At 32.9% G+C, this 14736-nt stretch overlaps 2 protein-coding genes across 2 annotated transcripts; both read left to right on the plus strand.

The window, feature by feature from the left end:
* Positions 1–547: 547 nt before the first annotated feature.
* Positions 548–1450, plus strand: LOC141705671 (F-box/kelch-repeat protein At3g06240-like). The gene has a single exon (XM_074508562.1). The coding sequence runs from the start codon at positions 548–550 to the stop codon at positions 1448–1450; it is 903 nt and encodes a 300-aa protein (XP_074364663.1).
* A 2565-nt stretch (positions 1451–4015) lies between these two features.
* Positions 4016–12799, plus strand: LOC141705672 (F-box/kelch-repeat protein At3g23880-like). The gene is made up of 4 exons (XM_074508563.1): positions 4016–4186; positions 4257–4348; positions 4640–4822; positions 11905–12799. The coding sequence occupies exons 1-4, from the start codon at positions 4016–4018 to the stop codon at positions 12797–12799; spliced, it is 1341 nt and encodes a 446-aa protein (XP_074364664.1).
* Positions 12800–14736: the final 1937 nt, after the last annotated feature.

Genomic DNA, 14736 nt, shown 5'->3' on the forward strand with positions numbered 1-14736 from the left:
AATTAAGTTATTTCATATTGCCCCATAACACATGTCACGTCATTTTGTGCCTCCAGCATTAATCAATATTTCCTATTTTTTGTGCTTCCAGCATTAATCTAAGAATACTTGCAAACCCTTGATGAGAAGAAAAAGAAATTAACTTTAGTAATTAATATGATGATGTGTGAAAATTGGGTTAAAATATTAATAATAATAATAATAATAGAAAAGAAAATAATTTATTGAGGTCGTATTGTAACATATTGTCATACATTATTAAATTTTAATTTATAATTAACTTTATAAAATAATATTCCACATTCAAATTGGGAAAAAAATTATGAAATTGTGTCAAAATTGTTATAGATATAAATTGATAAAATTGAATACCCAAAACAGACTTTTAGAAAAATGCGTTAGAGTAGGGTTTTGGATTAGGATTTTAATCACTACATATAAGTCGATCGGACCATCCTCTCTAGACATCATTCAGCCACCAAACATCATTCCGCCACCAAACTACTTCAGACAATGAGATCTAAGAAATTCAAGCCAATGGCAACTCATGAAAGCACAAACCCTGATACCATCCCTTTCATTCCAGAAGAAATCATGTACAATCACCCTTGAGCTTAATGAGCCTGACAATATTGAAGCCCTTGAGCTTGAATATCCGGATACAATCACCGATGTAGTAGGTTACTGTAATGGGTTGATTTGTTTAAGAGGTCGCGGTAACTACGTTTTCTTTTGGAACCCATCCACAAGAAATTCAAGAAAACTACCTATGCTTGATACGATTAATCGTCGTTATAAGCATATAACCTATGGGTTTTGCTACAATGAATTAGCCGATGATTTTAAAGTATTTGCCGTTGCTACCACGGATTGGAAACATGAAATGTCAGTTTATAGCTCGAAATCTGACTCTTGGAGATTGATTGGAGATTTTGTTTCTTATAAGCTGCCGTCTGGAGGGTACTTGGGAAATGGAGCTATGCACTGGCTTGTCACTCCCAATCTGCAGCTTAAAGACGTCCCACAAAGGTTTCCTTATATTATTTCTCTTGATGTAAAAAGGGATACATTTCGAGAAGTTATGCTGCCAAACTGTGGAGAAGCTATAATGACATGGAGTGTGGGCACTTTCTGTGAAAACCTTTGTGTGCTCAGCAAGATGTCCCTTGATGCCCGTGTCGAGTTATGGGTAATGAGAGATTGTGGTGATCAAGATTCATGGATAAAACTGTTCACCATCCCACATATGGATAGGCTAAATCGCAGCCTTTATGTTACACCTACACCTATCTGCACTTCTGTAAATGGTGATATTATGCTTCTTGTGGATTCAACCATAGTACTCTACTACACAAAGGATAACACATTCAGGGATCTGCTAAACAACAGAAGTTGTCTGAGTTCAAAAGTGTATACCTATGTTGAGAGTTTAGTTTCACCCAGCTTGTAAACATCAGCAAGTGAAAAGAAATGAAAATATTTATATTTACATGTTTTTTATATTACTTCTTCAGACTACTGTAATTAGGGGAAGACTTTAAGAAATTGTATGTATAAAACCTAATTTATAATATGCATAGTAAAAGTTTATATTTATATTGATTGATTTATTTAATTACAAAAGATTCAAATGTATTATGTAATATTACATTTTATCTATCATATTCTATGATGGGGTGTGTTTTCCTGTGTTAGGGTTGCTATTCTAATATACAACAAGTTGCTTGTATTCACACCTATGTGGTGATATTATGTTCAAATTATAAAAACTAAAATGACATATATTTTAGAAAATTGTCCATATATATATATATATATGTATTTGTGGTTTCTATATTCAATGCATTCTTATAGATGCATGTAATATCTGAAACTATTCATAAAACATAAATTTCTTAGAATCCCATATTTAGGCCGTGCAGATTTTTTTATGAACCACTATAGTTTAAATTTTTAATAAAAATTGGTCGTATTGAAATATTTAATTATTTGAGTAAGATTTTATATGTTCTTTCCCGAGTTATTAGTATAAAAATTATTTTTGTCTAAAATATTCATATGACTACATATTCATGTACTCTAAATGAGTTCATATGAGGACATATCGTGCATGTTAATAATCTAGCTAGACATTATATGGTATAAACTACAAAAGTCAAATCTTGTGTCTTCAAAAATATAAAATTCTGTATTACTTTTTTCCATTACAACACACACATATATATATATCATTCTTTCTTTACATAAATGCTTTTATTTAATATAGAATATATAATTAATGTATTTTTACCCTAAACCCTAAGTCCTAAATTTAAAGAAAAATGACCGATAATAACCCTTCGGTCGATTTTATCCATTTTTTATTTAAATTTACGATCGTTTTTCGGCCGATCCACGTGGTCGGTATAATATGCGACCGAAGTAGTCATTTTAGCCTCGCGAAATTTTTGGGTTAAGTTTAATACCGACCAAATTGTACCGACTAGTTTTGAATGATACAGTCGTTATACTTAAATTATTTTTTAATTATAGTTAAAAAATATTGGGGAACGTGGAGTTCGACACACACTTAAATGCTCCCGTAAACTATAGTTACATAAATTATTTTTTTAATTTTTTAATTTTAAATAAAAATTCAATGTTTAAATACAAAGAACGAAAAATTAAAAAATAAATTATGGAAGTATACTTTATATTCACCTTAAAATGCGTGTCATCTATTAAAAAAATATGTAGAAAATTGAATGGGACAGAAGCAGTAATAAACAATTAACTAAAAACTACTAATTAGCGCCACCATCGCATTCGTGGCCACCGTCATCTTCGTGGCCATCATTTCCATCGTCCCCTTCCCGGTCATGCTCCTCATTTTCGTCCTCCTCTTTTCCCTCCTCGCTGCTGGTGGTGGTGTCATCTCTGCCTTCTTCAGCCCCCCTTATAGCCTAAAATACAGTTGAGTTAAAAGCCTCAAAATAACACTATTAGGCCTAAATTGAGAAATTTTATGATTTTACCTCTTTGTGCTCCACCTCATACTTTTCCAGATTAGGGTGAGACACCCGGCTGACTCTCCGCAATGGAGAACCATTGATGGTAAATTCCCAGAATTTGGAGGAGAAGTTAGAAATCTATGACTAGGGCTTTGTGCAGACGGCATGAATCCGTATCGCACTCTAATCTCTACACATAGCACTTGGCCGGTTCTTCTAACGATATATAACTTGCCTCCTTGGCTATGCATGAAGCGTAAGTATATCATGTTGACATTGTTAATCCCTGGTCCTAAAGAAGCTAGAAATAATATAGATGTTTATCTTCAGCCACTTATTGAGGATTTAAAGTTATTGTGGGATCAAGGTGAGAAGATGTATGATGCATACAGTCAGATATATTTCAATTTTCGTGCCATTACGGAAGAAATCAGAAAGAAAGTTCAGAAAGAGTGCGAGGGAATGATGAATTCAAAATTGGAAGGCATCTTCAATCAGTTGAAGCAGATGGGTGTGTCACTCGAGGCTGATCAATTTGTAAATGATGCTGGTGCCCGAAAAGTTGATAATGCTCGAAGTAGTTGTCACTCGGTGGATCCGGAAGATTATTTCTCAACTATCAAGGTACTGTCAACATAATTTTGGACTATTAAATCTCTTGATTAGTTGGGTTGAACCCGTTAAAAAAAGTTGTTCCTGCTTAAGATTGTGGACTTGTGATTCTTCTTTCATATTAATTCAACACTGATTCAAATCGAAATCCCGACTCACTGGAAAATTAGTGAAATTTCTACCGTATAGATTCACAGGGGCTAGTGAATCAAACATATAGTACTTACTATACGACTGAATTATTTTGTGCTCTAAAAAAACATGACATGAACCTGATATAAAAATCTCTTTCTAATGAAAATTTCTTTTGAATATTGCAGGTTCCAACACTTTGTCGGCTATGTGTAATACATGTAGAAAGAGGAAAAGTTGTTGCAGCTAGAGGGACTCTTTTCCCAACCAATCAGGGAGAGATGATCCATAATAACCCGATTGCCCCTCAGAATGTTAGAGTATCAGTTGGTGATGTTATAACTGAATACCAACTTACTCCACTTCCTGTTCCATGTTACGAACACGAGGTAATAGGAAATGCAGCTGGTAGCTTTGTTCAATGGCCGAAGGACCTTGTGATGTTGGGACAGGTATATCTTGTTTAGTTTAATTATGAAAAGTTTCCATTAAATATAACCCAATAAATATGTCTTTGATTAGGATCCTATATTGGAAAAGAAAAAACTCCAAGAGATGACGCCAATTCAAAAGTCATCAAAGGTTGAAAGTAAAGGGTCGGTGACTCCCCTGAAGTAAAGCCCTCAAGTAGTTGGTGATGACATAAATTCGAGTGATCACTGTGCAGATTTAAGTTTCTTACTCAAAAAGAGGCCCCCTTCTAAAAAATCTGATGCATTCATTTTTGAGGAAAATGGATATGGTCCAATATATATCACACTCGAAGATGTCAATCAGTTTTTGAGAATGAGTTGGTTAAACATACCCATTGTGGAACTGTTTGTAAAGTAAGACTCAGTCTTTCTTCCTAATTCACTTTAGAATCTATTAGCACACACATATATTGTGATAAATAATATTTTTAGGTATGTTAGCAAGTTGTGCAAACAATTGAAGGACGATAAGTTTGCATTCATGTTGCAATCTAGACTAGCAATACCACATAATCATGAGCAGCAAAAACGCAAGGACGAAGCAACTGATTACATGACAAGTATTTTGGTTGCTAATAAGGATAAACGTTATATCCTAGCCCCTTACATCCAAGAGTAAGAATAAAATCATAGTAATTGTCATGCTATATATATTATATAATTATATTCCGGCTAATATATTATATATGTTTTTATTGTAGAGATCATTGGATGTTGCTACTTTTTTGTCTCAATGAAAGTGCTATATACGTATTTGATTCATTGAAAAAAGAAAGGAAGATACGGTTGACCACACCTGCACGAATGTATGTTAAAATTTCAAATTTCATGTTGTATAATTACTACATAGAACCTAGTCCTATAAGTGATGTGATGAAAGTATACGTATTTTACAGGGCTTTTAAATTATATGTACCTCAAGGTGGATTGAAGAATAACAGAAAAGAGTTTATTTGGCATCACACCGAGGTTCAGGTATAACTTACTTTGGTTTGTTTATTTCACTTATATTATATGCTCCTCACTTTTTAGTTATTATTTATGAATCTTTTTGTTTATGTGTAGTGTCCCCAACAAAAAGGAGGCACATAATGCGGTTTTTTCGTGATGAGGTACATGTATGACATTGTCATGCTTTCTCAAAAAAATGCCAACATGAATTGGAAAATGGTAAGGAAATTAAAATATCGTAAATATTGGTTTACAATTTTTAAAATCAATTACTAATATTTGAAGTATGTTAAATTTTTGGTAGGGTCTTGGTTCTAGAAGCTATGGTAGAAAGGAAATTAGCGAGGTACGAGAGATTTGGGCTCAATTTTTTACTCTTGAATGTCTATAGTCAGGTAATTTTTTTCAGTACATGTCATTAATTCATGTTCACAATAAATATTTCCATTAATTCATGTTTTGTTGAATAATTTATAGCATATATGATTTTATGTACTAATATAAACTTCTTTTTTCAGGGCATGGTACTTGGAGATACAAGAAGAGAGTGCAGAATAATTACAAGGAGTCTAGATATCATCAAGAATCGAGTTAGTCTGAGGGATTTGTCATGAAAACATTAGTTTTTGATGAATTTTTGTAAATATGGGGTTGTAAACTAAAATTATGAACAATTTCAAATTTATTTTAATATAATTTGTGAACCTTTTTTAATTTTTGGGTGTACCTCTGTTTTTAATATGTGTAGTAAACAGGTTAAAAATGATCAGGAAAAAACAAATGCAAAAAAAATTGATCAGGAAAAAACATTTGATCAGGCAAAAAATGAAATTATAGACCTAAGGCGTCGGCATTTTAGGACCCGACACATTTGCTCTACAACTTTTAGCGTCGACATTTTAGTGAGACCGACGTAATTGATAAAGCACAATAGTGTCGGCATTTTAAGAAGACCGACGCAATTGATAGGCACAATAGTGTCGGCATTTTAAGAAGACCGACACAACAGGTCTAAGATTTAGCGTCGGTTGTTTAATTGACCGACACTGTTTGTAAAACTATAGCGTCGGTTTTCTTGCCTTCTGCGTGTGTTATTTAACCGACGCTAAACAATTTTTTGCGTCGACCATTTAACCGACGCTGTAGGCATTTACCTACAGCGTCCCCTGCATTTACTACGCTAAAAAACCGACGCTTTAGGCCTTTTTTGACCGACGCCTTAGGTCTTTTCTGTACTAGTGAAGGATAATCAGAGGGTCCAATATATTTCATGGCTCAATACATAATTTGAACAGGAAGGACATATTATCAAAGGGTGGAATCAATAAGCTTATCAATAACAGATTATCAAGAACAAGAGTACTTCAAATCAATATCAGGGTTTCATAATTAAACAGTTCAATACTCTACATGGTATGAACAACATTCTCTTTATAACCATTTACACAAGTAATCAGAGTTACTTGCCTGAATTTGCTTTCCTGAAGGTTGAACTACTGCCACCTAGTAAACCCTTTCCTTTCCTAGCCTGAATGCCCTCACGCTCCGAATCTACAATAAAACCAAACCTTAATTAGATTCTCAACTCTCGATCCCGGAACGATCACTCTATACGATAACTCGATTATATCCTTGACTCCAGTATATGAATATAGCTTATACACATAAGCACATAACACATTCCTTCTCATAACCTTTATATCTTTATATACTTAATAATCGAAGCGCACTTGCTTAATCTTAGCTATTTCTCAAATCACACTAATATAACTCTTACGAGTACATGATTTATTCACAACCAAACATTTACGACCATAGGTATCACCTATAGCTCTTTTTAATATCAAACAATTTAATTCCTCTTAATTCGAACCAAACATACAAAACACATCCACATATATTCAATTTCAATCTCACACATTTATGCACAACTAATGCAATTTACAAGATTCATTTACTCACTTTATCCTTATTCTTTTTAATCAAAAATCCGAATCATAAACACATTAAGGGTCAAAATCAACAACTTCTTTTAATCATCAAAATTCGAACACAAACACTACTTAATCTTTATCATGCAATCAAGCTTTCACTAGCCATTAAACTAACTTAATTCCACCATTTTACTCCTAAGAACCCATTCGGGTTTTCCATAAATCAAACATGCAAGAATGGATTTTGACATGCAAGGTTATATATCACATTTCCCACTTGTTTTAGTCCTTAACTAGATCATTCCATTCACTTAAACACCAAATCCTAGCATTACCTAGTGACTTTAGCTTTAATCAATTCATTTAGTCAACATGCATCCACTTAATCACCAAATTATCCCCTTTTTAGTTTATTTTCCATTCGGCAAGAACATGAGTTACAACTCAAGGACTAATCAATGACATGCACATCTTGATCTTCTTTAAAACTAACATGCAATCACTTTTTAGGCCATATAAACTTAGTGTTCACCAAGATTAACTCACAAAATCAAATTCCTCTTCTTAATTAGCATAAAGCCGAATGATAAACTCACATGCAAACCTTAATTTTTGATTTTCTAAGCAACAGTCATTTACACACATCCATTTACTTCCTAACACAATCAATACAACCATTTTATCAATCACATACTCAATTTTCAACAAAAGAAACAAAACCCTTTTTTTCAAGCTTTCAAGAAACCATAACATGCAAAGCTAAAATCAAATGATCATATCATGGAAACTCCACCGGCTCTCCTTTGGATCATGGACGGTGGTGGTCGAACTTGAGAGAGCCCATAACGGGTCTCTTCTCGAGTTTATGACCCCCAAAATGCTTGAATTCACTCTCATGGTTATGCATCAAGAAATGGTTTTCCTTGAACACCACCATAGTGATTAACCAATTAAACTTCTATAAATACTTACATGTAAATAGGAATCAAAGAGTATACCGAAAATAAAGACTAAAGGTAGTAATATCTTTGAGTTTGAGTAGGTTTTGAAGGTTGCATGCAAGTGAGAGAGATGAGAGATGGAGAGAACCGAGAGAGAGAGTGAGAGAGAGTGTTCGAGAGAAAGAAAAGAAAAGAGAAGAGAGGGGAGAGTGGGTGCACGGGAAAAGAAAGGAAAAAGGGGGGAGGAGAATGAATTTATACTCCAATGTTCCTTTTAGCTCATTTGTTCCTTTTCTTTTTACTCAAATATAACAAAAATCAAATATAAAGTATATCTCTCTCGGGAAGTCGAGAATTATCGAAAATGAAAATTTTAATACGTAGGCCTCGAATTTAGCTTTTTAACCATTACTCATAATAGATTTTTGAGCAGACAGTTGATTTTATATGAATTTCGCAAGCTTGCTTTAATAATAATATTTTCCACATAAAATCAATTTAAAAACACAAAGACCATCAAATAAATTCACTCATCATTTTTAAAAAGTCTCTGGACTACTAAGAAGATATCAGAACAAATCCCATATTTTTATCTTACTCGGATGATTTTATAAAAATGCGCGAAGGTTAATTAAACCTTTATTTAAATCACATAATCCCTTTTACATTCATAAAAATGTCACAGAACATATAGCCATGCACACAGACAACAATCTCATATATATAATCACATAACGACTCAGGTCTGATCATAGAATTTATCCATCTTTAATCTTTATCCTCTTTTATGCGTACCGGGTCACGTTCAGCCTGACGGCCCAACGCTCAGCGTTTCGATTACGCTTCTCATTATCTTTACCAATCAACACGTCACTTAGGACGAAATACTTTATTTATACATTCATTTCATTCACTCATACATAATTCACATTCTATATTTCTTAATTCCTTAGTAGGACGGGTTCCGTTCTACCTGACGGCCCGACACCACAGATTAAATTCTAAGCTGACTCTTTAAATTGGAACGTTTTTATTCACGCTCCTATATTCTAATATACAGAAAAGACAATTAATCAGCACTTAGTCACATAATTATAATCACATCACATAACACATACTTTATTGACTTAATTACGTCACAAAATTCTCAGTCGTCACATTAGTTGTACAGAAATACGTACATTACCAACAGGAAACACAAGCAAACCATTTCAACAAATCTTTAATAGCAATAATCACTCAATACTTGAAAACTATATATACATTAAATAACCAAATGTTAAAACAACTACATTAGTTGGTTGTACTACGTTCAACAATCAATTCATCAAAGCAAACAAACCAAATGTATACAAATCGGTTCAAACCAACAATCTAAACAAAAGAATAATAAATAACCAACTAAAAATTACAAATTAGCGCCACCATCTCCTTCATGGCCATTGTTACCATCATGCCCTTCCCGGACATGCTCCTCCTCTTCGCCCTCTTTGCTGTTGGGTAGGTGTCATACCCGCCTTATTCAGCCCTCCTTATAGCCTACAATACATTTTGAGGTTAAACACCGTAAAAATACACTATTAAAATTTAAATTGAGAAGTTTTAATATTTTACCTTACTTCTCTACCTCATACTTTTTGCAAATCGAGGTAAGTAAGTACCTGACATAAGGGGTCTCCTCTCCGAGAAGGGCAGCTGAGAAGGTGGCGACACCACTGTCCACATTGTTATGCATTTCAAGCACGACATGGACAATAAAATTTACTCTCTCGTACGTGGATTCCTGGTTGTATATATATGGATGGATTTCCTCCTATATCTTCCATTTTATCCGGGATCATGTTGTAAAAAATACCATCCGACATAACAGATCTGCCAGCGGGTTGCCTAGAAGATACGATGTTGTCGCTACGTCGAGCTCTATAATTTTCAGTAAGTCGGAGATGAGTGAGGACTCCGAATTTCTTGGAAAAATAGGCAGCTCATTTTTGGGATACCTTCACATTTCGAGCGCAACTGCCTTGAGCTACCATTGGATAAGATGTTCGACCATTTCTCCCGGACTAACCTTTTTCTGCATCGTGCATTGTGCATTGTGCGGTTCTTTTTGCTATTCAATCTTACTCGACTAACCATTTTCTTCTCCCAGAGGTGTGCACAAAACTCTCCAATTCATAATTACTCGTGTTTTTATGGAAATGTGACTATACGAAGATAGGGGGTGTCAAGATTTTAGGAAAAATTATTTGTTTGCCTAAAAATGAAGGGGTCTAGGTCTTAAATGCCCTGAATGGAGTAAAGCTCAAATATTAATGCATTTATGGAAGTTGATCATTTCGTCCCTCGAGTTAAAGCATAAAATTGTCATGATTGATATGAGAAGTTAGTATACAATTAATACCCAAAGTAATGTTAAAAAAAAATCATGTGAATTCTAGAAATGCTTTTGCAAATCATAGGCCAATGTATCTTCTAGGTTTTCAAGACAATAATTCCAAGTAATTTCAAAGGATTATCAAAGTGGAAGTTCGATACCCTCATCCTAAATATACTAAATAAGAAAAAAATAAATTTAAAATCATGTGGATATTTAAATATAATAAAAAACATTTTATACATAACATTTGTATTATTGATTTAAAATTAAAATAATAATAAATTAATAAATTTACACCAAGAAAGCTTGGATTACCGCTAGAGGGCACCTGCTTTATGAAAAATAATAAGGTTACAGTAAAAGCAATGTCATAAACATTGAAATTTAGTTTGTTCTAGAGTTCTGGATACATGATTACTTGAATTTATACAAAAAAAATAATTTGGATCAGAAATTGGATTTATTAAAAATTGAATTATTAGAGTGTACATGTAGATATTATATAATAAATCACATTTCAGCTAAAATAACTAAAACAATACATGTTAGTCATTTTTAAGCCAATATTATTCTCCTAAATAATAAAAAATATTATTAATTATAGTTCATCTCCGATGATTGAAATTTTCAAATAAGACGAGTTATAATTAAAGAGATGAAAATCGTTAATTATGTATATAATTATGTTCATTTAGACTATATACTCAGATTACTAGTGAATTTGAGAAACACTTAAATAATTTTTATATTGTGAGGAAAATTTATCTAAAGTTAATTAGAGAAAAATTATCTGAAGTGATTGAGATTTTATATACCGAAGTTGAATAAAATTACTGTAATAATTGAATTTACCGTCCTTATTTAAAAAATATCCTTAATTATGTATTCAAAAATGACTTAACTTATCTAAAGTAAATTTTAGGAATATTAGTTGTTAAACCATCACTGAATTTATTTATTCAGTAAGTTGAGTGAACTATATTGAATTTTTAAAAAATTTCAAATGTTAAAATGAGGGATTAAATTTAAAAATTATTTTTCTTATAAAATTATAAGGGGTTGCCGAAGGAGTGTAAGCTAGTTTATTAAGAATATAAATAAGAAAATAATCACAATAGTTTATTTTTTAGTTTGCTTAATTAATGTGTCAATATTTTCAACTTCGGTGTGACATTTTTTTTTAAATTAAAAAAAATATCAAATAAACATGTATGAGGATTAGGGTTTTGTGTTGTGCACAAACAAGACATATAAATAGGAATAGCCGCCCCTAGATTTTATCAACATTTTTAATCCGCCGCAAAGCTTTCCATTTCTTCTGAGCAAGAGATCCAAGAATTAAACGCAATTAGATGGCAACTGATCAAGAAATCCAGTTCCTACACCAAGATATCATCTTCATTATACTTTTATTTCTAGTCCTCGTTTTATAAAAACACACTTCTCTAAATCACTTAATGACCCTCAATTTGCTCATCATCGTTTCCTTGTTAGCTATTGGACGTCTATTGTTTCAGATGTTGAATTTAAAAGTTGTTCTTTAAATTTACTGCTTAATGGATCAGTTAGTGAAATTGACCATGTCATGGAGACTGTTAAGATTGACTATCCTGCTGAAATCGACTCTGTAGTAGGTTCTTGTAATGGTTTGATTTGTTTATTAGGGTCTGATAACTATTTATTCTTTTGGAACCCTTCCACTAGAAAAATAAGAAGACTGCCGAAAATTGATATTCCTCATAGTGTTCAGACGCACGGGTTTTGCTATGATGAATCAAATGATGAGTTTAAAGTATTTTATTTATCTAGTACTAATTGGAAACATAAGATATCCGTTTATAGCTCAAAAACTGATGCATGGAGATTTTGTGGAGATTTTATTGATGCTGCCCTGATTTATGGAGGGTACTTGGTAAATGGAGTTTTACACTGGGTTGTTTATCCGGCTTTCAATATCACTATCCAAAGTCCATTGCATATTGTTTCTCTTGATATAAAAAGGGAGACATATCGAGAAGTTATGCTGCCAAATTCTGGAGAAGGAACAGACAACTGGGAGATAGGTACTTTGGCTGATAGCCTTTACGCACTCTCTAATTGGTATGATGATGCCCGAACTGATTTATGGGTGATGAGAGAAAGTGATGCCGAAGTGTCTTGGATAAAATTGTTCACCATCTCAGATATGGATAGACCAACATGGTCCTTGTGTATCAAACCCATCTGCATAACTGTAAATGGTGACATAATGCTTCTTTCTGATTCAAAAATAGTACTCTACAACCCGAAGGCTAATAACCCGAAGGATCACACATTCAAGAATTTGACGAACATAACTTGGGAAAGTCTTAAACTGCATACCTATGTTAAGAGCTTAATTTCACCCTAGGTGAGAAAGAAGGTACATTCTATTATATATTTGCTAGTATGAGAATCGTTACTTGATTCTTCGTGATCTGTGTTGATGCTATTCTATACATTAATTAGTCATAGTCACTTGATTCTTTTACTCCAGTAGTAATTTCAAAATTTCGTCACAAATTTATATTTTGTTGTAAGTAAAAATAACAGGACCCACTTTAACAATATAATAATAAATTAATTTACGACGAAAGAGTATAAACCATCATGCTCAATTGTACTATATATCTTTAATATTGGGTTTTTTTGTTTGGTATATAATTATGGTTGAATTTAACACATTTTGTTGAGTTCTAAAGTCTATATCTCCTCTGAAGGTGTGTATGTGTATATATATAGTTCTTTCCAAAAAATTCCATCACCTCATCTTATTCCTTATTTTTTAGGAACAAGTCACATTTTAAGGATATATTTTCATATAAAATGAGTACTAAATTTAAGTATACATATGGTGGTAACTTTGGAAAAGCCTACGTATATTTGTTATTTAGGTAAGACTCATTTGACGAAGTTTCTTTTGAGCTGAACCTACTGAGTTGTGACTTATATGACAGAACCTTTAAGGTGCACTCATTAGGCTGAGTCTTTTTTAACTTAGCCTCAATGGACCGAGACTTCTGAGCTAAAATTTATTGGCCGGGCCTCTTTAGATGATACTCATTAGGTTGAGCCAACTTGCTTCTTCAACTTCTAATAAAACTATACAAATGCACTCATATCTTGATCACGCCCAAATCCATTACATCAGTCATGTTCAATCTATGGGCTTTCTACAAGTACATAGGCTTCTAACTCTACTATTCACAAAGAATAAAAGTGGCAAATGACTCCTTTAGCCTATAGGGTTTGAACAAGTTCCAATAAATTTTCGGAACTAGTTCGGGAAAAGACTTGAACAATTTATCAAGTGAGAATCAGAACTTTATTTGAAATAAAATTAGTCACTTTTGTTAAATTTCACGATTACCTTCGCGTCATCTATTTTTATGGCTATTTTACACAGGTTTATTGAAGCATGCTGAAAATCCTTCTGAAATATGTGTGGAAGAAACAACCCATGGGTTAATCTTTGAAAAATCCTTATCAAACAAATATTACTTGTTTTGCCTTTCACAAGCAAAGCTTTCTTCTAAGCAAATTTATATTTTATTCACCCGTTTAACTTTTCCAAACATTCAACAATTCGATACAGGATTGAATCATGTTCGATTTTTCTTGCATTATATGCTTACAAGCATCAATTAATCCGATTTAGTAGATATCTTTTTGAACTATACACACACATTATGAGATAGTCCGTATGCCTTAAAATTTCTTAAAACTTGACTTACGAATTTCTCATGTTTCCACTCTGAGACTGCCACGGATCTTCATGAGTCGAATATATATCAATATACCATAAGTTCATGGTATTTTCTTAGTCCACAAAATATGAGTCAAGAGATTTATGTACGTGGCCAAAAACTCATTAGCCTCTACTTCACGTTAACAAGTGATGCAGTCAGTTGTCTTGTCCTCCTGTTGTTATGAAAGTGTTGGAGAAATTTACTCCATATTTTATCAAATGATGTGATAGAATTCGGGTACAGGGTGTGATAGCATTTTTAAGCATTTTCCTTTGAGTATATCTCAAAGATTTGACAAATCTTTGAGAAAAATCCCATCAGCCTGTCAAATCGAGTGACATGCTCGTAGGGATCATCACCCTTACCATTATAATATGATATTTTTGGGATATTATGGCCAATTGCATAGATATAATTACAAATATACTTGAAAAAAATGAGATTACATAGAATATTGAGCGGTCTTCTATCAAGCATTAAGCGCTCCATATTGTTCTATTTTTTCCACAGCTAGAATGGCCAATTCATCCATTTGCTTCTCATAACGATATTCCTCACC

The sequence above is a fragment of the Apium graveolens genome, unplaced genomic scaffold (assembly GCF_009905375.1).
Source record: "Apium graveolens cultivar Ventura unplaced genomic scaffold, ASM990537v1 ctg9213, whole genome shotgun sequence".
In the NCBI taxonomy this organism is placed as follows: domain Eukaryota; kingdom Viridiplantae; phylum Streptophyta; class Magnoliopsida; order Apiales; family Apiaceae; genus Apium; species Apium graveolens.

Bases quoted from the DNA above. Each gene is read 5' to 3' on its own strand.
- LOC141705671 (XM_074508562.1), top strand. From the start codon at position 548: ATGAAAGCACAAACCCTGATACCATCCCTTTCATTCCAGAAGAAATCA.
- LOC141705672 (XM_074508563.1), top strand. From the start codon at position 4,016: ATGATCCATAATAACCCGATTGCCCCTCAGAATGTTAGAGTATCAGTT. The intron at 4,187-4,256 runs GTATATCTTGTT...GTCTTTGATTAG, and splicing joins ACCTTGTGATGTTGGGACAG to GATCCTATATTGGAAAAGAA. The intron at 4,349-4,639 runs GTAAAGCCCTCA...TAATATTTTTAG, and splicing joins GGGTCGGTGACTCCCCTGAA to GTATGTTAGCAAGTTGTGCA.